The following is a 23,594-nucleotide window of genomic DNA, read 5'->3' on the forward strand; positions in this document are numbered from 1 at the left end:
TGAATCAGAAGTCCGAACATGAGTGACATCGCCATCCTACATCCCTGACACTATGTGGTAGCACCATGGAAGGCCCGCTACTGGGTTATTAATAAAAAGGATTCCTAGGTTAAAAAGCCTGATAAGATTCATTTTTTGTGCCATAATTAAAAGTCAGAGACTTAATTCACTTGCTGTGAAACTGAAAGTTTTCAAGTATATACAAACAGCCATGAACTGCCCCAAATATAGTCTTAGTTTCTATCATCTAAAGAGATTAACTCAAAATTACTATGTGAAGAGGCACCTTCATGTTAAATTGTTCCCATCCTACTTCAAAACACTGAATTTCAAGTTATTACAATGAACAGAAAATTTTTCATACACACTCCTTGAAGAAACAGGGTGCTTGTCTCTTGACCTTTGAGTGCTCACAGGAGAGTCAAGTTTCCCTAAATTCTGACTCCCAGCTGTGGACAAAATGCCCACATGGACACCATAAAGCCGTCCATGGGCTTTATGGCCTGCTAGGGCTGCAGGGGCTGTGGTCTCAGCACGCGTGGGAGACATGGAGCCCAGTTAGCACCTCACAGGAGGCAAAGCCAAAGAGACATCTGGGGCCTCACAAACCTACTGCTTTTGCTGCCGGTTTCCATAAATCACTCAGATCTGTAGGAAGTTTCCCAGCGCCCTAGGACCCCAGCTGGAGCAGCCCCCCACCTCAGCAGTGAATTCCTCCACTGAGGAGAATGGAGGGGGGAGGGGATAGAGAGAGGGCTTAGCCAGAGAAGGGACCTCAGCATTTTTTTCTTTTGAACCTTTGCTTTTTGAACCTTTTAGTTTCTTTGGAAACCAAAACCTGGGCCAGAAGAAACCATTAAAAAATTGTTCAGTGAGTTACTGGGGGTGGGAAGTAAAGAGGGCAATGGTTTGGGTTTACTCCTTTGAAGCAAAGTCTCTTCAGAAAGGGAATTATGTGTCAGCTGTTGGCCAGTGTGCCAGGGACGCTGTCATCAAACTTCCTGGACAGAAGGAAGTACAAATAGGCAGAAATTACATAACCTACTTGTTTCAGCCAGAGAGAATAGAAATATCTTTATTACCACAGAATTGAAGTTATATTAAATTGCTGTTAAGGCAATGAAAATTTTACTTCAAAATACTTTCTCCATTTGTCAGTTTAAACAATGGTGCTTGTTACATAATACCTGGTTAACTAAAGCTATCCAAGGCAGGAAACACCAAAGATATGCTCTGCCAGGTAAGGCAAAAAGAATCTGTTGGGTCAATATTAATATATTAATATTAACATGGGTTGATTTTAATATATAAAGTCAATAAATCAGAGAAAAACATATCTTGATAGGTGTCAAAAGCCTTTTGATAGAATTTAATATGTAATCCTGATAAAAAGTGTTAGTAAATAAACTATAACTGAAAGGCTATCTATCTCCCTTACATGGTAAAGAATATCCAATCAACAGTCAGAAATGTCCTTAATGTCTAAATGCATCTGCCCATTCAGGTCAGCGATATGTCAAGGGTGGCACTGTAACCACGGAACTACAGCGGGGAAGGCGGGGAAAGTAGTAAGTCTGCGCTACTAGAAGTAAATAAAATTTTCATTGTTTGCAGATTATAAATTACTTTCCTGTAAATTAACAAATTAACCTAAATGATCAGTTAATAAAAGTTTAGTAAGGAAGCTAAATTTATTATTTTTCATTTTAATATATTTTATTGATTGTGCTATTACCATCGTTTCCATTTTTTCCTCTTTATTCCCCTCTGCCCTGTACCCCCTCTCCCACCATCCTTCCCTCTCCTTAGTTCATATTCATGGGTTGTACATGTAAGTTCTTTGGCTTCTCCATTCCCTATACTATTCTTAACTCCATCCTAATTTGTACTATTTATGCTTCTTATTCCCTGCACCTTTTGCCCCATTCTCCCTCCTCCCCCTCCCCGCTGACAACCCTCCATGTGATCTCCATTTCTGTGGCTCTGCTCCTGTTCTAGTTGTTTGCTTAGTATGTTTTTTTTAGGTTCAGTTGTTGATAGTTGTGAGTTTGTTGTAATTTTACTGTTCATAGTTTGGTCTTTTTCTTAGATAAGTTCCTTTAACATTTCATATAATAAAGGCTTGGTGATGATGAACTCCTTTAACTTGACCTTATCTGGGAAGCACTTTATCTGCCCTTCCATTCTAAATGAAAGCTTTGTTGGATAGAGCAATCTTGGATGTAGGTCTTTGCCTTTCATGACTTGGAATACTTCTTTCCAGCCCCTTCTTGCCTGCAAGGTGTCTTTTGAGAAATCAGCTGACAGTCTGATGGGAACTGCTTTGTAGGTAACTGTCTTCTTTTCTCTTGCTGCTTTTAAGATTCTCTCCTTATCTTTAATCTTGGCTAATGTAACTGTGATGTGCCTTGGTGTGTTCCTCCTTGGATCCAACTTCTTTGGGACTCTCTGGGCTTCCTGGACTTCCTTGAATTGTATTTCCTTTGCCAGATTGGGGAAGTTCATTATTTTTTCAAATAAGTTTTCAATTTCTTTTTCTTCCTCTTCTTTTGGCACCCCTATGATTCAGATGCTGGAATATTTAAAGATGTCCTGGAGGTTCCTAAGCCTCTCCTCATTTTTCGCGTTCTTGTTTCTTCATTCTGTTCTGGTTGAATGTTTATTTCTTCCTTCTGCTCCAAACCATTGACTTGAGTCCCAGTTTCCTTCCCATCACTGTTGGTTCCCATAGATTTTTCTCTACTTCTCCTAATGTAACCTTCATTGCTGCCTGGGTCCTTTTTATGCTGTTGAAGTACCCAGTGAGTTCCTGGAGCATCCTGATCACCAGTGCTTTGAACTGTGCATCTGATAGGTTGGCTATCTCTTTGTCACTTAGTTGTATTTTTTCTGGAGCTTTGAACCGTTCTTTCTTGTGGGCCATTTTTTTTTTTTTTTTTTGTCTCTGCACCTGTTAAGTAGTAAGGGAAAGAGCCTTAGGTGTTCACCAGGGGGGGGGCAACCAACATCACTGTGTTTTGATGCTTGAAACTAGTTTTTAAATTTAAATTTTATCACCCTATTGGAAATGATTTGGATAAATGGGCATTCTTACACATTGCTAGTGCTGTAGAAACAGACAACATATCTGGAGGAAAAACTTACTAAATAAATGTTTAAATTTCGAGGACTTCTATCTCAAGAACCATATAAATAAATTCTTATGAAAATCAAAACATAATAGTGAAAATTTGGGAATTAGTCGATTGAATCCCAACCAACAAACTTTCAAAAACTAAGAAATGACTTGGTATAATATTTCTGATGTAATATTACATGACAAGGGGATACAAAGCACTCTATATGCTATAATCCCAAATTCATAAATTATCTACATTGCAGACACTGTTCATTGCCATGGGCCAATCTACAGCAGAGGCTGGAAAAGCCAAATGCTCATTTTGTTATCCTTGGCATGTTAGGATAGCCATATTATGCCATTCTTTCTGGCTCAAGAGATGAAAGTAGACATATTCTAAGAGATATGGGAGGTAGAGAGCTATATAATTAAGTTTATGCTTTCCTTGTATATATATAAAATGAACAGATGAAGCAAAGCTGGTCTTCCTTGAATGAAAATAAGCTAGCTGCAGTAGCCACCGTGCAAATGTAAGGGACAGGCCAAAGGCAAAGACGTTGATGCTGCCACTGCAGAGTTGCTGGGCCACTGCCAGCACTGCCTGTTTCTGGATTTCTTATTTAGTGAAAAAATAAACCCCTCTTGTAGGGGGGCCATGATGCCTGGAATTTCTGTCAAAAGCATCTGAATGCTGATGTAATGTATGTGCCTAGTAAAAACTTCAAAATGTTAATGATAAATTTTTAATTAAAATTTTTGTGTGACATTGGTTTATAATAACATTACATAAATTTCAGGTGTACATTTTTATATGACAATGGTATACTTTTTATGTGCTCACCACCCACACCGCAGCTCCGTCTCTATATATTTGACCTCATTTAACCTCTGGGAGAGGTCGCAGCCACCCTTCCCCTCTGATAACTACCATTCTGTTGTCTGTAATCTAATGATTTTTTTGAGTGGTCAAATTATGTTGGTTTTTATTTTGCTCCTCATAGTTAGTTAAAATTTTAAATAACTATATAATCAGGAAAAAATTAAAACCCAAATATCAGACATATGGCATAGTGTAACTGTGAAAAGACAAGTACATTCAGTCTGCATGACCCGGTCCCAGGCTGGGAGTCAGCAGACGAACAGGCTCAACGTTCTTTGGTAGTTAGTTACAACCTTGGTTATTGGCTCTTGCCAAACTCAGTTTCCTCCTCTGTAAAAAGGAAAACAGGGATTCGTGAATTTTTTTGAGTATGTGCTTCAGACCACTTTGGAAATCTGGTGAAGTCAGTGGACCCCCTCCTAGAATAATGTTTTTGTAATCATACAAATACATAAGATTATCAAGGAAGCCAATTATGCTGAAATGGTTTATTATAATATTAAAATACCTTTGTGAACTAATAATATGCATGCTTCCTTATTAACATACTCCATAGAAAGATCTAGCAGTAGGCCTAGTCACCACCATAATTCTGAGATAGTGGTGAGCATAAGTGACAGCTCAGACGTCTGAAATAACAGTAATGATGTGAAAATGCCTGTGATTTCTAATGGTGCAAAGGTCTAATATGACTGTGGGCTGAAGCCTACATGCGTGACTGAAGGAAAAGATAAATTTCAATTAGAGGTCAGTGAAAGTCCATGCCGGTCCTAGACCCCTGAATTCTCTGAGGACCCTTTGGCAGGTCTGTGGACCCCAGGTTAAGCCCCTTCTATTAGAGGCTATTTAAGACCTCTTCCAACTTTTAGTTTATGAGCCCATTAGAAATTAGGATCTCTCACCTAAATTTCAAGATTATTCAGGGAATGTTAACAGATTGCGTTTCCATGTTATTTCTCAAAGAAAACAATCTAGGTGATTAGTCCACATGCTTCTTTGGTGAGGATCATTCCTTACATTTAATACAGGTAGAAAGCAAAGAAAAGGGAATTTAATTTTTAATAATAAAGAGGTAAAAAATGAAGATACACATTCAGCGAAGCACTCAAAAATATACAACTTTTTAACATCTAGCAAGGTGAACGATGAAGTAGTCCACCTCCCCGGAATCTGTCCTTGGGAGATGGGGAACAGCTGCCCCCCCTCAGAAAGATCTGTCAATCCCTGGCTCCTCAGTAACACCCTCTTACTAACTAGGCTGCTGCCTTTCTACATTTGTTTCATGTTCTGCTCATAATGCAAACCTTCCTTAAACATGTACTATTCTAGTGTCATCTCACCTGCAAAGAGAGGTTCCCACACCACCCATGCGCACACAGATGAGAAGGGTATATATAGTCTTTGCTTAAAGACAGTTGGCCACACAGCATCTTGCCTTTATTGTTGTTCCAAACAACAGACAATCCATGCGTCTTACAATCTTCAACCAGTTCTTGCTACCAATGAGTGAAAACCCTTCCTGAAACAAAATAATTAAGCATAATTAGCAATAAGAGAAAAAAGGGACACAAATAGCTGCAGTGTGGCAAGCGGAGGCTATCTATACCGTACGCACAGTGGTAACTCAGTGCCGCCACTGCCAGGGTGGCCTTCTGGGGAGTCCTGTGTCCCAGGGCTCTCCCTGCACCAGCCACATGAAGAGTCTCACCTTTTGTTCCTTTTCTTCATCTCTTCATATTGAAAAACAATGAACTATTAAAGACAGTAAATGTCCATAGTCATATTTGCTATATTCTTCTATGCCTAAGATTTGCCAAAATAAGAGTCTATATTCCTAAAAGCCAAAATTTCTGTTACACTAATTTATTAACTTAACTGCACATCCCTAACTACATAGTGAGATTTCTCTTCAAGAGACTCTTACTTTCAGATTACTATAGATGGAAAAACTGAAGCAATTTGTTTTTTAGATGAGTGTTTAGTTGAATCTGAAAAAACAAACCAAGAAGGCAAAGAAGGCAGTAGAGAGCGCACACAAGTCTCAAAAGAGGGATAACAGTTGAATGCTAAAGGCGGAAAGATGAACTTTCTCTACAGCTTATTCATAAAGTAAATAGAATTGAGTGTTGAATGATTATAGCTGCTCATTAGCTCCAATTCTGTTGTCAGTGGGTTTCTTCAGTTAAGAGCCCATTAAGTTAGAATGTGTTTTTAGTAAAATGAATCCAGGGGACTGATAAACTGACAGCGTGTAAAACCTGCATGCATGCGGCTTTTCTGCCTTGTAATGTCAGCTACCCACACAGGGAAGGCAGCTATAGGACTTCAAGAAATCTCTAAGTTTTGGAAAGTAAAGGAAAATGTTGTCCCTTATCCTTTGGAACCCTGAGGAATCTCCATTCCTGAATCTGCGTATGATAAAACTTTCATAGAAATTCACAGCCCAGAAAAACAGTGTAGGCTAATTCCTTGATGGTTTCATTAAAAAAAGAGTTCATTCTAAAATGTTGATTCAAACAGTTTTAGCATCAATAGTTGATTTTCTTTCCTTTTCTTTTTTAAATAGAAAATGAAGTTAGGACCCTGGCTGGTGTAACTCAGTGGATTGAGCAAAAGGTTGCTGTGAACCAAAAGGTTGCTGGTTCGATTCCCAGTCAGGGCACATGCCTGGGTTGCAGGCCAGGTCCCCAGTACAGGGTGCATGAAAGGCAATCACACATGGATGTTTCTCTCCCTCTCTTTCACTCTCCCTTCCCCTCTCTCTAAAAATAAATAAATAAACATGAAAATAGCCCTGGCTGGTGTAGCTCAGTGGATTGAGCGCAGATCTGCGAACCAGAGGATCGTGGTTCAATTCCCAGTCAGGGCACATGCCTGGGTTGCAGGCCAGTTCCCTGCAGGCCAGTTCCCAGCAGGGAACGCACTAGAGGCAACCATACATTGATGTTTCTCTCCCTCTCTCCTTCCCCTGTAAAGGTAAATAAAATCTTTTTTAAAAAGTATATTAAAAAAAGGCAACTGCTGCCCATGGTAACACCGTAAGTAGAGGATGTGGTCCAGGCTAATACCAACATCCATCTCTATGGCCAGTATTTCCACCGGGACCCACAGTCATTACAAGCCTTCACAATAATTAGTAATAAAGCTAAATCATCTTTTAAATAAATAAATAAACAAATAAATAAAATCTTAAAAAAAAAAAGAAAATGAAGTTAGTCAAACCATTTGTAATTTCTTCTTCAGACTCTCTTGGAATTAACAAAGAGAGAGTTGTTCATTATTATATCCCAAAACACTCAGATGTAGTTTAAAATAGCAGTACATGGGGAAGCTGGCACTCAGATGCATTGCTGGTGGGAGTGGGGATTTGTGCGCCTCTTGTGGGGGGCAACAGGACAATATCAAATGTACAACCGCAGCTGCTCTTTGATACAGCAATCCCAGGACTGGAATTCATTGCATAGATCAGCCTGTATGTGTATGTAGAGATACATGGACAAGTTTAAGCATTTCTGCATTTTTAATGGCAGAAGACTGATAACAACAAGTATGCGTGAACAAGTGGGCTAGTTAAACAAAAGTACGTACTCTACACAATGCAATAGTATAAAACTAAAAAGTAATGCGTGCGCTATATCACTGCTGTCCAGTACAAGTATAATTGGAGTCACATATTTAGTTTTAAATTTTCTAGTGGCTACATTTTAAGAACAAGAAATTGGTAACATTTTATTTTATTTAACTTAATATAGCAAACATTATGCCCTGGCTGGTATGGCTCAGTGGACTGAGCATGGGCCTGTGAACCAAAGAGTCACTGGTTTAGTCCCCAGCCAGAGCACATGCCTGGGGTACAGGCCAGGTCGCTGGTAGGGGACATGCGAGAGGCAATCACACATTGATTTTTCTCTCCTTCTCTTTCTCTCTCCCTTCACCTCTGTCTAAAAATAAATAAATAAAATCTTTAAAATATATAACAAACATTATTTCAACAGGTAAACAATGTAAAACATTATTAATAAAACAGTACAAAAAAGAGAATGTAAACTAAGTCTTTGAAATCCAGTATGTATTTTTTTAATTTTATTTTTTGATTTTTAGAGAGAGAGGAAGGGAGAAAGAGAGGGAGGGAAACATTAGTATGAGAGAAAAAAAATTAATTGGCTGTCTTCTTGTACGTGCCCTGACCAAACCTGCAACCCAGGCATGTGACCCGGAGTCAAACTGGTGACTTTGTGGGACGATGCCCAACCAACTGAGCCATACCAATCAGGGCTATGGTATATCGTTTAGCAAAAAAGCAAGCAACAGAACAATATCCATAATACACTTTGTTTTATATTAAAAAGGGAGGGAAGACACAATATATACATTTTGTCTAACAACATTTTGGTCAATAATGGACAATGGTGGTTCCACAAAATTATATAAAGAACTGAAAAATTCCTGTCACCTAGTGACATCATAGCCATGGTGACACCTAGTACAACCCTCTACTCACCTGTTTGCCGTGATGCCGGAGTAAACAAACCTATCACATTGCCAGTCATATAAAAGTACAGCACACACAATTATAGTAATAGGCTCTAGTTTGTGTAATACACTCTGATGTTCACACAATTATGAAACTGCCTAATGATGGAATCGTTAACGATGCATTCTCAGAATGTATCCCAGTAGCTGAAGAACACACGATTGTATTCTTACTCTTTGCTTGTATTTACATTTAAAAAATGGAAGGATCAGTACACAAGAGACTAACAAAAATAGCAGTCCGTGGGGAGTGGGAGTGAACCATACAGATAGGGGTAGGGACAGGAGCAAGCATTTTGCTGTGTGCCTTTTCACATTGCTTTCAGTTTTGAACCGCATAAACCTCTTTTGCATGTGTAACAGGAATATGTACACAAACAAGGACACCCATTTCAATATGCGACAAACTCAGGGAAGAGGTAGTAGGACCTAAAGAATGCTAAGTCTATAAGAACTCTACTCTCTTTACAATTTTTCTGTAAATATAAAACCATTCTAAAGTAAAAATCTATTAAAATGGAAAAGGAACAATCAGCTCTTGACCTGGACTGATCTGACCTCTTCCCATGCCTAGTCCAGTTTGGGACCTAGAGCACTTTTCCACCAGGCGGTTCCGCGGGCCTCTCTCCAGGTGCCTGCCCAGTCGGAGAGGCGCTGCTTCCCCACACACATCACTGCTTCTGCCCGTCGTTGCCTCAGTGAATGGCAACAACACAGCCAGTCACTGGGGTGAGGAACCTGGTGTCATGCCTGAGTCCTTTTTTCCCCACTCCTCCCCCAACACCAGTCATATCCAAGAGCTTCTGTCCTCAAACAGCTTCTTCCTCTGACCCTTCTACCCCTGTCCATTGTCACTGCCACATCAGGCTGCCAGCAGTTCTCCCAGGGTTACTGCAATATCTTCTTAACGGGAGCCCCTTCCTCCAAGCCCAGTTTCTCATTCTATCCGTGGTACCACCAGAGTAGTCTTTGTAACACAAAAATGTGATGCAGTTACTCCATTTCGGTGCAGTCACCCCATCACCGCCTCATCCACACCCCACCCCACCCCACCCCATCACAGGAAACCTGCAGGATGCAGTGAAAATTCCTCAGGGCGTGGAGGTCTCTTAAATTCCGCTCCTGCCTTTCATGAGGGATTATTTCCTTCAGCTCTCCTAAACAAAGATACTAGAGCCACACCGAATTCCCTGCAGTTCTGCAAATGTCATGCTCCTCACAACTTGATTTCATGGTGCAGCCCGTTCCTGAAATGGCCTTCCTTTCCCACTTAGCTTTTAAAACCAGCTTTATCTCAACCACTCCCCAGAAGGCAAATTTGGTTATCTCTCAGAAGTCTACGCTCCCTCAGGATCTGTGGTACTTATCAGGCTCCACCATAATTACACGTCTTCCTCCCCAATTGAAATGAGGAGGACTCCCTAGGCAGGGTGAGGCAGGTTCTAGAATGTCTTATTACCTCCTGAGTCTCCAGCAAACAGCCCAATCTCCAGCCCCAGCAGCCACCCGGGTTACGGCTCTGTGCGGCTCTGTGTGGGGCCAGCTGCGGCCTTCCTCCCTGCAGCGCCTCCTACTTGAGCCACTTCTCAGCTCTTCATCAGCTTGTCCGAACTGTTTGGCCTTAGACTTTGTACATCTCTCTGCTTCTACGCCCTGCCTTTTGGCTCATTTAGCCTCTAATCATTGTTCATTTTACCCCTAATCTAAATTGGGACACCCTGTTACACTTTCCCAGAGCACTCATTTTTTTCCCATAGCATTTCTCTGTGCCTATAGTGATTGTTTACTTAACATCTAGGGACTATGTTTTTCTCACTACTGTATATACGAGAATGGCACCTGTCATGGTGTTTGACACTAGAAGATGCTTCAAGTTTTATTGAGTAAATGAACTGAAGAGTGAAGCTCTTTATTAAGATTCATTAACAATTTTTCAAGTCAGCATCATTTCTTGGGGACAGTGTGGTCCACCAATTTATTGCATTAATGATGTAGAACATTTTACTTTTCTTTGATTTATTCTAATCATGTTTAGGATTCAGAAAGAGCTTTTTCATTCTGATGTTTTGGGATTTAGTAAAGAAGTCCGTGTACCTAACCACTTGTCATTCAAATATTCCTACATTTTAATAACTGATCTTCCTATCTTTGAAAACCTACTTCTTTGAATCTCCTTTGAGGCTTACACATTGAGTTTAGCTCACCCAATAGCTCTTCTCTGCAGCCTTTCCTGACTTAGTTAAGTGACCTGCTCTGTGCCCCTAACAAAATGCTGTGTGTGCCACTACTGACACCCTCACTGACCATCGTGAGCTCCCGCCATGGCTGGCCACAGAGTCTGCCCCAGGGGACTATGCTCCAAAATTGCCCAGGGAGCTTCCCCTGGTGCTTAGGATGTTTGCCCCCCTATCCATCAAAAATCACTGTCATAAAAAGCTACCATTAACTGACAAGAGTCTGTCATATTCTTTGGAAGTGCTGGTGGGGGAAAAGGTTGGGAGCTGATAGTATAAGGTGGGTAGAAAAAGAGAACAGAGTACTCTAGGAAATACCAAATTATCATCAGACAGAAGAACAGAAGCTGGTACCAAGAAACCATGTCCCAGACAGAGTGATGTAGAAGCTAAGAGGGGGAAACTTTCAAGTAGACATGGCCAGGATGGGGTAAAACTGAGGGCTGAGAAGTCCACACTGAAGTTAGTAGTTGGGAGTTACGTACACTGCGATGTCTGTGGATGTGTCTGTCACTCAACTCCTCACTCTCTCCAGCTCCCACTTTGCTGCAAACTCCACAAGAGCAAGAACTGTGTTTCCATCTTTGTATTGGGTTGACCAAAAAGTCCGTTACATTTTTCCCATAAAATAAAAGATACATTTTTCATTTTCACCAATAACTTTATTGATTTGGATATTTTGAGTATGTTGGCTACCTTCTGCTATTGGTTTCCAGTGGGTAGAGGCCAGGGGTGCTGCTAAACGTCTTCCAATGCATCAGACAGCCCCACAGCAAAGAACTATCTGACCAAAAGGTCAATAGTACTAAGAAACTTTGCAAACCACTTTTTAAAAATTTTATTTAGTTATTTTTCAAGTACAGTTTTCTATTTCTCCCATCCCAGCCCACCCCACCCGGTGCTCCCCACCTCCCTCCCATTTCAAACCCCCTTAGTTCTTGTCCTTGTGTCCTTCATACTTGTTCCTCCAAATTCCTCCCCTTTTTCCCCTTAAATTCCCTTCCCTCTCCCCTCTGATCACTGTCCCCTTGTTCTCTATTTGTGTCTTTGTTTTTATTCTGCTTGCTTCTTTGTTTTGTTGTTTAGCTTCCTGTTAAAGGTGAGATCATATGGTATTTGTCTCTCAACACATTATGCTGAGTGTATTTCACTCGGCATAATGCTTTCCAGTTCCATCCATGTTGTTGCAAAGGGTAATAGCTCCTTCTTTCTCTCTGCTGCATAGAATTCCATTGTGTAAATGTACCACAACTTTTTGATCCATTCATTTACTGATGGGCACCTAGGTTGCTTCCAACTCTTGGCTATTGTAAATTGTGCTGCTATGAACATTGTGGTGCATAGGTTCTTTGAAATTTATGTTTTAGGATTCTTAGGATATAATCCTAGCAGTGGAATTGCTGGGTCAAAAGGCAGGTTGATTTTTATTTTTCTGAGAAAATTCCATACTGTTTTCCATAATGGTTGTACCAGTTTGCAATCCCACCAACAGTGAACTAAGGTCCCCTTTTCCCCACAACCTCTCCAACATTTGTTGTTTATGCTTTGTTTATGATAGCCATCCTGACCGGTATAAAGTGGTATCTCATTGTGGTTTTAATTTGCATCTCTCTAATAGCTAACAATATTGAGCATCTCTTCATGTGTCTCTGGATATTCTGTATGTCCTCCTTGGATAAGTGTCTGTTCAAGTCCTTTTCCCATTTTTTAATTGGGTTAATTGTCTTCTCAGGGTGGAGTCGTGTAAGTTCTTTGTATATTTTGGAGATTAAACCTTTGTCTGAGGTATCGTTGGCAAATATGTTTTCCCATACAGTTGGTTGTCTTTTTAATTTAATACTGTTTTCTTTAGCCACACAGAAGCTTTTTATTTTGATGAGATCCCATTTGTTTATTCTTTCCTTTATATTCCTTGCTCTAGGGGACATATCAGTAAAAATGTTGCTGCGTGAAATATCTGAGATTTTCTTGTCAATGTTCTCTAGGACTTTAATGATGTCACGGTTTATATTTAAATCTTTTATCCACCTTGAATTTATTTTGGTGTATGGTGTAAGTCTGTGCTTACACAGACAAAAAAAAAGTTTCATTTTTTTGCATGTAGCTGTACAGTTCTCCCAACACCATTTGTTGAAGAAGCTATCTTTACTCCATTTTATGTTACTGCCCCCTTTGTCGAATATTAATTGACTGTAGAGAGTTGGGTAGATTTCTGGGCTCTCTGTTCTGTTCCATTGGTCTATGTGCCTGTTTTTATGCCAGTACCAGGCTATTTTGATTATAGTGGCCTTGTAATACAGTTTGATATCAGGTATTGTGATCCCTCCTACTTTGTTCTTCTTTCTCAAAAGTGCAGCTGCTATTCGGGGTCGTTTATGGTTCCATATAAATATTTGAAGTGTTTGTTCTATGTCTGTGACATATGCCATTGGTACTTTAATAGGTATTGCATTGAATCTGTAAATTGCTTTGGGTAGTATGGACATTTTGATGATGTTAATTCTTCCAATCCATGAACAAGGTATATGCTTCCATTTGTTTGTGTCTTCCCTGATTTCTTTCTTCAGTGCTGTGTAGTTTTCTGCATACAGGTCTTTTACCTCCTTAGTTAGGTTTATTCCCAGATATTTTATTTTTGTTTTTGCTATATCAAATGGGATTTTTTCCTTGATTTCTGCTTCTGCTGATTCATTGTTGGTATACAAAAGTGCCTTCAATTTCTGGATATTGACTTTGTAACCCGTTGTTTTGCCAAATTCATCAATTAGTTCGAGCAGTTTTTTGGTGGAGTCTATAGGATTTTCCATGTACACTATCATGTCATCTGCAAACAGTGACAGTTTTGTTTCCTCCTTTCCTATTTGGATGCCTTTTATTTCCTTTTCTTGCCTCACCGCTGTGGCTAAAACTTCCAAAACTATATTGAATAGAAGTGGTGAAAGTGGACATCCTTGTCTTGTTCCTGATCTTAGTGGAAAAGCTTTTAGTTTTTGCCCATTGAGTATGATGTTGGCTATAGGTCTCTCATATATGGCCTTTATTATATTGAGGAATGCTCCCTCTATTCCACTTTGCTGAGTGTTTTTATCATAAATGGGTGTTGTACCTTATCAAAAGCTTTTTCCGCGTCTATTGATATGATCATGTGGTTTTTGTCTTTGCTTTTGTTTATATGATGTATTACATTTACTGATTTGTGAATGTTGAACCATCCTTGCATCCCTGGGATGAATCCCACTTGGTCATGGTGTATGATCTTTTTGATATATTGTTGGATGCGATTTGCCAATATTTTGTTGAGAATTTTAACATCTATGTTCATCAGTGATATTGGCCTGAAGTTCTCTTTCTTTGTTGTGTCTCTATCTGGTTTTGAAATTAGGATGATGCTGGCTTCATAAAAAGAATTTGGGAGTTTTCCATCCTTCTGGATTTTTTTGAATAGTCTGTGAAGAATAGGTGTTAGCTCTTCCTTAAATGCTTTGTAGAATTCTCCTGTGAAACCATCTGGTCTAGAGCTTTTGTGTGATGGGAGTTTTTTGATTACTGCTTCAATTTCTTTTGCTGTTATTGGTGTGTTCGGATTTTCTGCTTCTTTTTCACTGAGTTTTGGAAGATTGTATTTTTCTAGAAATGTGTCCAAATATTTCCCCCTAGGTTTTCACATTTCTTGGCATACAGTTCTTCATAGTAATTTCTTACAATCTCTTCTATTTCTGTGGTATCAGTTGTAATCTCTCCTTTTTCATTTCTGATTGTGTTTATTTGTGTCCTCTCTCTTCTTTTCTTGATGAGCCTACTTAAAGGCTTGTCTATTTTGTTTATCTTCTCAAAGAACCAACTCCTGGATTCATTGATCCTTAAAATTGTGCTTTTAGTTTCTATGTCATTTAATTCTGCTCTAATCTTGGTTATTTCCTTCCTTCTGCTTGCTCTGGGCTGTCTTTGTTGTTGTTCCTCGAGTTCTTGCAGGCGTAGGGTTAGGTTGTTTGTTTGAAATGTTTCTATTTTCTTTAGGTAGGCCTGTATTGCTATAAACTTCCCTCTCAGGACTGCCTTGGCTGTATCCCATAAGTTTTGGGTTGTTATGAGTTTGTTTTCATTTGTTTCCAGAAACATTTTGATTTCTTCCCTAATTTCATTCTTGACCCATTTGTTGTTTAATAGCATACCATTCAGTCTCCATAATTTTGGGTGCTTTGGGTTTTTTCCTTTGGGGTTGGTTTCTAATTTCAGTCCTTTGTGGTCAGAGAAGATGCTTGTGCAAACCACTTTTGACATCACTTTTAGATCACTCACAGAACCTTCTCCATACACTGCACAATCTTTTTTTGTGTTTCATTTCCACTTTTACCTTCTTGAAATAGTAAAGCACAATACACCAAAAAATGTTACATATCTTCTTTTATCTTCAATATTAAAATGGCTGGACAAAAATTCACCAATTTTAATAATTTTTTAAATGCATGCTAATATGACAGTTGTCACAATACAATCTAACAAAATTGTTTCATATGAAGTTAAAGACAACTAAGTACTACTAGAGCAATTGTACAGAAAGAATGTAATGGACTTTTTGGCCAACCCAATATCTCGCATGTCTGTTGAATAACAAAAGAGCACCAATACCTGACATCACCAACTCCCCCACCTGCTGCACTCCCTCCGATCACACACTGACCCATCCTCTCATGCTGTCCACCTCTGGCACAGTCTCCCTGAGGTGCAGCAGTGGCCAGAATGCCACAAGATTCCAAGGTGATGTGTCACACAACACTTTTATATAAGGAGAGCCTCAAGCTTTTGGTTTTCAAGTATTATAAATTACGAAGCTCAATTTTACATTTCAGCTATCCATGTTTTCTGTGGCTTTCTTTATGCTAATTAATAGTAGAAATAAAGAGAAACTAATGGAAGCCATCAAAATTAAGAAGGAAAGTATCTCAATAACAAATGCAGAGATTAGATGTAGACAACCTGATGTTCAGGGATGGTGGAAAAGCTGCCTGTGCCCTCACCCTCGCCCAGCCCCATGTCCCGTCTATTGATTCTGTCACTGAGCTCATTTCCCCAGTGCTACAGACACCTCTCAGCTCTGACCTCACCTACAGTCTGAGCAGGCCAGGAGGGCATCATGAGGGCCACTGGCACTTAGCTAGGTAACTAGCTTTAAAACCATGGCAGATACTATCATAAGTGCTTTGAAGAAAACATAGAGACTTACTTTTATGGAAATGACAAAGGGTCCATACCTGCTACAAATACCCCGATTCAGAGGAAAACAGCATAGGAGAGTTATAGTTACAAAAATAACTTGATGAGTAATCACTTGACAATTCACACAGTCCCCAAACCCAGAGTATCAAAAGGCTTCTTGAGGAATGTGAGGTGTTTATGTGCCAGGTTATTTATTTAAAACTTAGATTCTGGTTTAAGCTTCAGGGTTCTGCTTCTGACTCACTTGCCCTAGAGTTCAGGGTTTGTGAGTTCAAGTTACACTGAAAACAGGAAAAAAACATATCCCTGATAAAGGATCTGCTACAGATTATGAAAACGATGTGCAGAGAGAAGAAAGCAAGCAAAAGAATTGGGGTATTAAGACATTAAATTTTCAAGGACACATGGACAAAAACTAAGGGGGGTTGAAGTGGGAGGGAGGTGGGGAACACTGGGGGGTGAGTTGGGATGGGAGTAAAAGACAGAAAACTGTACTTGAACAACAATTAAAATAAATTTTAAAAAACATTAAATTTTCAATAATCACAACCAATTGTTATTTATTAAGCAAATAAAAGGGAATAATAAGGTAGATAATAAAAATCTATAGTTGGGTTTGATGATTAGATTTTGACCTTAGATTTGAATATGGATATTTCCACTGCATTCAGAAACACACAATATTGTGCTTGAAGAAGAAATAATTCTTACTTATAAGGACTTACTCCACACTAGCATGAAGATAAATAAACATCATCCTATCTCAGACTGAGATGACTCAAACTAACATGCCCATTCAATAACTTACTTTATTCTGGGGTTATAATTTTTCTGACTTAAAAGAGATAAGATAAATAAAAATAATGAGTAATGTTAGCACATAAGGACCACTATGTTTTAGAATTTTAACATAAAGAAATCATGATATGCTATGAAAAGTCACAATTTGTTCCAAAAATTACATCTATTACTTTGTTACCCTAGATTAAAATAGGAGAGTAAGAGAGACAGGATAAATGCTCGCTGCTTTTATCTGCCAGTTTTCAGCATAATGAGGTGGTTCCTTAGTATGACAATGAGGGTTTTTTAAAGTCTTATTTGAAACTCACAGATTTAAATATATTTAAATTAAATATTTGCTGTTTCAGTTCATTGTAGTTAATTGACCTTCAAATTGTCTCTCTTTGGCAGTGATAACTTTTCAAGTTGACTCCTGAGTCCTGACCTGCCCTAATAGTATGAGAAATGCCATTTCTTTCTGCACAAACGACATCACACAGGTCTGTCAGTGATTTAGCCTCTCCCACTCATATGTGGAAGGTCACAGAAATGCCAAGTCATCTAGTTTTGTTCCAGGTGTTATCCAAGGGTCTTTGGATTTGCAGTCCTATTTGATCTATTTTGGGGGGAAGATTTGAAGAGATTATAAGCTATGATGACTTTTCTGTCCAAGAAGTAATAAGAGGGTCAAAAATTATACTCCTATCATAAACAACTAGAAAACTGGTTGGGAAGATAAAGTGTTTCCAGATAAAGTAAAGTTAAAGAAATTTATATCACCAAGCCCTTATTATAAGAAATGTTAAAGGGGCTTATTTAAGAAAAAGAAGAAAACTATGAACAGTAAAATGACAACAAACTAACAACTAACAACTACCAACAACTGAACCTAAAAAAAAAACTAACTAACTAAGCAAATAACTAAAACCAGAACAGAATCACAGAAATGGAGATCACATGGAGGGATATCAGTGGGGAGGGTAAAGGGGGAGATGGGGGAAAAGGTACAGGGAATAAGAAGCACAAATGGTAAGTACAAAATAGAGTACCCTGGAGGGTAACAACAGTATAGGAAATGGAGAAGCCAAAGAACTTATATGACCCATGAACATGAACTAAGGGGTATGCTGGAGGGAATGGGGTACCAGGCAGAGGAGGATGAATGGGAGAAAAAAGAATAGGACAACTGTAATAATATAATCAATACAATGTACTTAGAAAGAAAACTGGGCCCTGGCTGAAGTATTAACATCATTGAAATGTCCATACTACCAAAGCAATCTGCAGATTCAAAGCCATTCCTATTAAAATATCAATGACATATTTCACGGATCTAGAAAAAATATTGTAAAAATTTATATGGGACCAACAAATACCCCAAATAGCCTCAGCAATTCTGAGAAAGAAGAACAAAGTTTGAGGGATCACAGTATCTACTATTTATACTACAAGGCCACTGTAATGAAGATAGTCTGGTATGAGCAAAAGAACAGAAACATAGATCAGTGGAACAGAACAGAGAGCCCAGAAATAAGCCCATGTCTCCATGGTCAATTAATATTCAATAAAGGTGGCACAAACAAACAATTGAGTAAAAACAATCTCTTCAATAAATGGTATTGGGAGAACTGGACTGGTACATGCAAGAAAATGAAACTAGACTACCAACTTATACCATACACTAGAATAAACTCAAAATAGATAAAGGACTTAAATATAAATCATGATACCATAAAAGTCCTAGCAGAAAACATAGGTGGTAAAATTTCAGACATTCTACATAGCTATGGAATATTGCTATTCCACATGGCAATATTTTTGCCAATATATCCCTTAGGGCAAAGGAAATAAAGGAAAAAATAAACAAATGGTACTACATCAAATTTAAAGTTTCTGCATGGCTAAAGAAACCATCATCAAATGAAAAGGGAATCGACTATATGGGCAAACATATTTGCCAATGATGCACCAGACAAGGGCTTTATCACCAAAATGTATAAAAAACTCATATGATTCAACAACGGGAAGACAAACAACCCAATTAGAAAATGGGCAAAGATGCCCTCACTGATGGGACTCAGTGTATTGAGTGCTGACCTAAGAACTAAAAGGTCATCAGTTCAATTTCTGGTCATGGCACATGCTTGGGTTGCACTCCAGGCCCCCAGTTGGTTGTCTCTCTCTCATACATTGGTTTTCTCTACCTCTTTTTCTCCCCCCTTTCCCCCTGTCTAAATAAATAAATTTTAAAAATCTTTTAAAAAATGGGCAAAGGACCTGAATACACACTTCTCCAAGGAAGACATACAGATGGCCCATCCTTATATATGAAAAATGCTTAACATCACTAGACAGCAGAGGGAGGCAAATTAAAACCACAATGAGATATCACCTCACACTGGTCAGAATGGCCATCATAAACAAATCAACAAACAACAAGTGCTGGTGAGGATGTGGAGAAAAGGGAACCCTAGTGCACTGTTGGTGGGAATGCAGACTGGTGCAGCCACTGTGGAAAACAGTATGGAATTTCCTCAGGAAATTAAAAATGGAACTGCATTTTGACCCAGCAATTCCACTGCTGGGAATATACCCTAAGAATCCCAAATCACCAACTCAAAAGAACTTTAGCATGCCTTGGTTCATAGCAGCTCTATTTACAATAGCCAAGACTGGAAACAGCCTAAGTGCCCATCACTAAATGAATGGATCAAAGAACTGTGGTACATTTACACAATGGAATACTATGCAGTAGAAAGAAAGAAGGAACTCCTACCTTTGGCAACAGCATGGAGGGAACTAGAGAGCATTATGCTAAGTGAAATAAGCCAGCAACAAAAGACAAATACCATATGATCTCACTTATAAGAGGAATATAATGAACAAAATAAACTAATGAGCAAAACAGAACCAGAGACTAGGAAACATGGAACAGATTGACAGTGACCAGAGGGGAGGGGGCTGTAATGTTAGAAAGAAGGGGAAGGGACTAGTCAAAAACCATATATGAATGACCCATGGACATGGACAGTAGTGTGGGGATTGACTGTGAGATTAGGAGGTGAATTGGGGAGAGGAGGGCAAAGGGGAAAAAATTGGAACAACTATAATAACAATAAAAAATTTTAAAAAGAATGGTTGATTGACAGATGAAAAAATACTAGAAAAATTGCCAGACTGCACCTCTTATCCAATAGACCTTTTTCCAAACCCCTTACACACCCTTTCTTCTGCTTATAAAAAGGCCAGCTTGAAGGAAATGTTAAGATGGTTTTTAAGAGTACATCACCTGTCATCACCAGTCATCTGAATAAAGCACCCATAAGGATTAAATTATTGTCTCTACTAATTGGTTCTAGCAGTGACACGAAGCATGAAAGCCCGCTTTTCCAGTTTCAGTTGGAGTATCATCCTATAGACCAAAAGGTCACAGATTCCATTCCAGGTCAGGGTACATACCCAGTTTGTGGCTTCAATCCCTGGTTAGGGTATATATAAGGTAACCAGTTGATGTTTCTCTCTCACATTGATCTCTCTCTCCCACCACCACCCCCGCTTCCTCTCTAAAAGCAATAATAAAAAAAAAAGTCCATGGGTGAAGATAAAGTTTTTTTTTTTTAATCGGGAGGGATATATCAGCTGAGGAGATCCCCTCACCCTGAGGATTGAGGGGTCCAGTCCCACACAAAGTTCCCCAAACCAGGGTTCCAATGCCAGGAAGGGAAGTCCCCATAATTTCTGGCTGTGAAAACCAGTGCAGATTGTGGCTGAGTGAGACAGAGGTTTCTGGAGTTCCAGAGGTTCCTCTTAAAGGGCCTGTGAGCAGACTAACCCAGACTCAATCATTCTGAGCTCTGGCTCTGGAGCAGCAGCTTAAAAGGCACCAGGGACACAGGGTGAGGAGCTAAATTGGCTGGCATCAGGGTGAGAGGTGGAGGGCAGCTTTCTCCCAGAGAGAAGTGCTGGCAGAGGCCATTGTTCCTCTGATGAGCCTTTCCACCACAGAGCCCACAAGAGAAATCCATATCTGAGTCTCCATAACCCAGCTAACACCATCACCCCACCCTGGTGATTCTCCAAGACCTGTCCCATCCAACTTGCAGACCCACCCTAACCACTTCTAGTGGCTTTTCCAGACAAATGGCCTGTCTTGGCTCATGCTTCAGACTTTCCTAAAATCTCTCAAAAGTTCACAAACTCTAAATAAGCAACATCTGGCCCTTAGCATGCATCATACCTCTTGATAAGTGGCTCCAAGTTCAGCACTACTGGCAGCCAGCTTCATTTTGCAGCTTGACCTCTGCCAGGTACTTCTAAACCCAGCAAAGGTGGCAACTATTGGCAGATCTCTTTGTAGCATATACCAGGTGGCCCCAGACAGGGCACAGGCAGCAGCTGACCTTGGCCTGGACCTCCCAAAATGCCCCAGAACCAACACACCTGGAAGCCAGCTTCAGAGCACCACCCAATCACCTCAACAAACAACACAGTGAAAGGACAGACTCAGCCAGAACCAGAGCCCTACTGAAGTAAATCCTGCTCTGTAAGGTAAGCCCCTGCATAGCTGATCCTCCACTGTAATCACAGCCATTCCTCACTACCAATCAGCCTGAGGGTCAATCCATGCTATTGAAGTGGGAACAACAATCAGGCTTTAACAATAGCAGGAGGGCACACACAACCAGACAAGGAAGCACCTAGCTCAGGTGAGCAGGGAGGCTGTGCCACTGGGCACCATAGGACACATACTACATTAAGCCATTCTTCTAAGACTGGGAGATATAGCAGATCTACCTAATGCATAGAAACACACAAAGGATGGTGTCAAATTGAGGAGACAAAGAAACGTGTCAATGAAATAACAAAACTCCAGAAAATGAACTAAACAAAATAGAGACAAGCAATCTTCCAGATGAAGAATTCAAAAGCACTGGTTATAAGGATGCTCACTAACCTTAGTGAGAACCTCAACAAAGATATAGGAAACATAAAAATGAAGATAGAAAACATTTAAAAAGTTCGAAAGAAAGAATACAATAACTGAAATGAAGAATACATTAAAGAGAATCAACAGTAGATCAGATGAAGCAGAAGATATAATCAGCAATTTGGAAGATAAGGAAGCAACAAAAGTCAATGAAAAAAGGAAAAAAGACAAAAAAAAGAATTAAAAAAAGAAGATAGTTTATGGGACTTCTGGGACAACATCAAGTGTACCAACATTCACATCATGGGGATGGTGGAAGGAAAGGACAGACAGCAAGAAACTGAAAACCTATTTGAAAAAATAATAACAGAAAAGTTCCCTAAACTGGTGGAGAAAATAGACATAAAAGTCCAGAGAGATCCCAAACCGAATGAACCCAAAGAGGCCACACCAAGACACATCATAATTAAAATGCAAAGGTTAAACAAACAGAGAATGTTAAAAGCGGCAAGAAATAAAGCAGTTAGTTACCTACAAGGGTGCTCTCATAAGACTGTCAGCTGATTTTTCAACAGAAACTTTGAAGGCCAGAAGGGATTGTCATGAAATATCCAAAGTGATGAAAAGCAATGACCTACAACCAAGATTATTCTTCTCAGAAAAGCCATAATTTAGAATCAAAGAACATATAAAGACCTTCCCAGACAAGAAAAAGCTGAAGAAGTTAATCAAAACGGTATTACAAAAAAATGTTAAAGGGATTTCTTTAACATTTAAAAAGAAAAATATAAATAATAAAATGAAAACAAATATTTATCTATTAAAACTTACTTTAAGTGGAAATGAATTAAATGCTCCAATCTAGAGATATAGAGTGGCTAAATGGATAAGAAAACAAGATACTTACATATGGTGCCTACAAGAGACTCACTTCAGATTTAAAGACACACACAGACTAAAAGCAAAGGTATGAAAAAAGACATTTCATGAAAGTAGGAATGAAAAAAAGAGCTAGGGAAGCAATACTTACACCAGAAAAAATAGACTTTAAAAAACAAAATAACTAGAAACAAAGAAGGACCCAGCAATTCCACTTCTGGGTATTTATCTGTAAAAAACCCAAAACACTAATTTGAAAAGACATATACATCCATATGTTCATTGCAGCATTATTTATAATATTCAAGATAGGGAAGCAACCTAAGTGTACATTAATATATGAATGAATAAAGAAGAATGATGCACATATACAATGGAATATGACTCAGACATAAAAAAGGATGAAATCGTGCCATCTAAAAAACATGGATGGACCTAGAGGACATGGTACTGAGTACAATAAGTCAGACAGGGGAAGACTAATACCATATGATTTCACTTATATGTAGAATCTAAAAAATAATAAATGAACTCAGAATAGAAATAAACACATACATTTGATGGCTTCCAGATGGGAGAGAGCCTTAGGGGATGGATAAAAAGGTAAAGGAATTAATAAATACAAATTGGGACTTCTGGCCAAGATGGAGGCACAAGTAGACACACTGCAGCTCCTTGCACAACCGAAAGAAGGACAACAATAATTTAAAAACAAAAACAACCAGAACTGACAGAAAATCAAACTGTATGGAAGTCCGACAACCAAGGAGTTAAGAAACATTCATCCAGACCAGTAGGAGAGGCACAGGTGGGCATCTGGGAGAAGAGGACTCACAGCAAAGTAGTGCCTGGTGGACCCAGTGAGGTGGCAGATTGTGGAAGGGGGCATGCAAGGCTGCAGCTGGCCAGCAAAGCAGCAGCAGGTGGACCCGGCAAGGTGGTGGATTGCAGACTGGGTGATTCCACATTCTCGCAGATAAACTGGGAGAAACACCCGGGGAGCTGGACGGACTGAGCAACCCAGGG

General features: G+C 39.3%; 1 protein-coding gene across 2 annotated transcripts in view; it reads right to left on the reverse strand.

The window, feature by feature from the left end:
• REC114 (REC114 meiotic recombination protein) overlaps positions 1 to 23,594 on the reverse strand; it is an 83,306-nt gene that overhangs the window by 9,922 nt on the left and 49,790 nt on the right. Inside the window, exon 3 of one of the 2 annotated variants that reach the window (XM_053656812.1) lies at positions 5,434 to 5,517. The exons of the other annotated variant lie outside the window; for it this stretch is intronic. Within the exon in view, the coding sequence (XP_053512787.1) occupies positions 5,434 to 5,517 (84 nt within the window). The remainder of the gene's footprint in view (positions 1 to 5,433; positions 5,518 to 23,594) is intronic. 2 annotated transcript variants of the gene reach the window in all.

This window comes from Artibeus jamaicensis, unplaced genomic scaffold, assembly GCF_021234435.1.
Source record: "Artibeus jamaicensis isolate MK-2021 breed Jamaican fruit bat unplaced genomic scaffold, CSHL_Jam_final scaffold_286, whole genome shotgun sequence".
Classification (NCBI taxonomy): domain Eukaryota; kingdom Metazoa; phylum Chordata; class Mammalia; order Chiroptera; family Phyllostomidae; genus Artibeus; species Artibeus jamaicensis.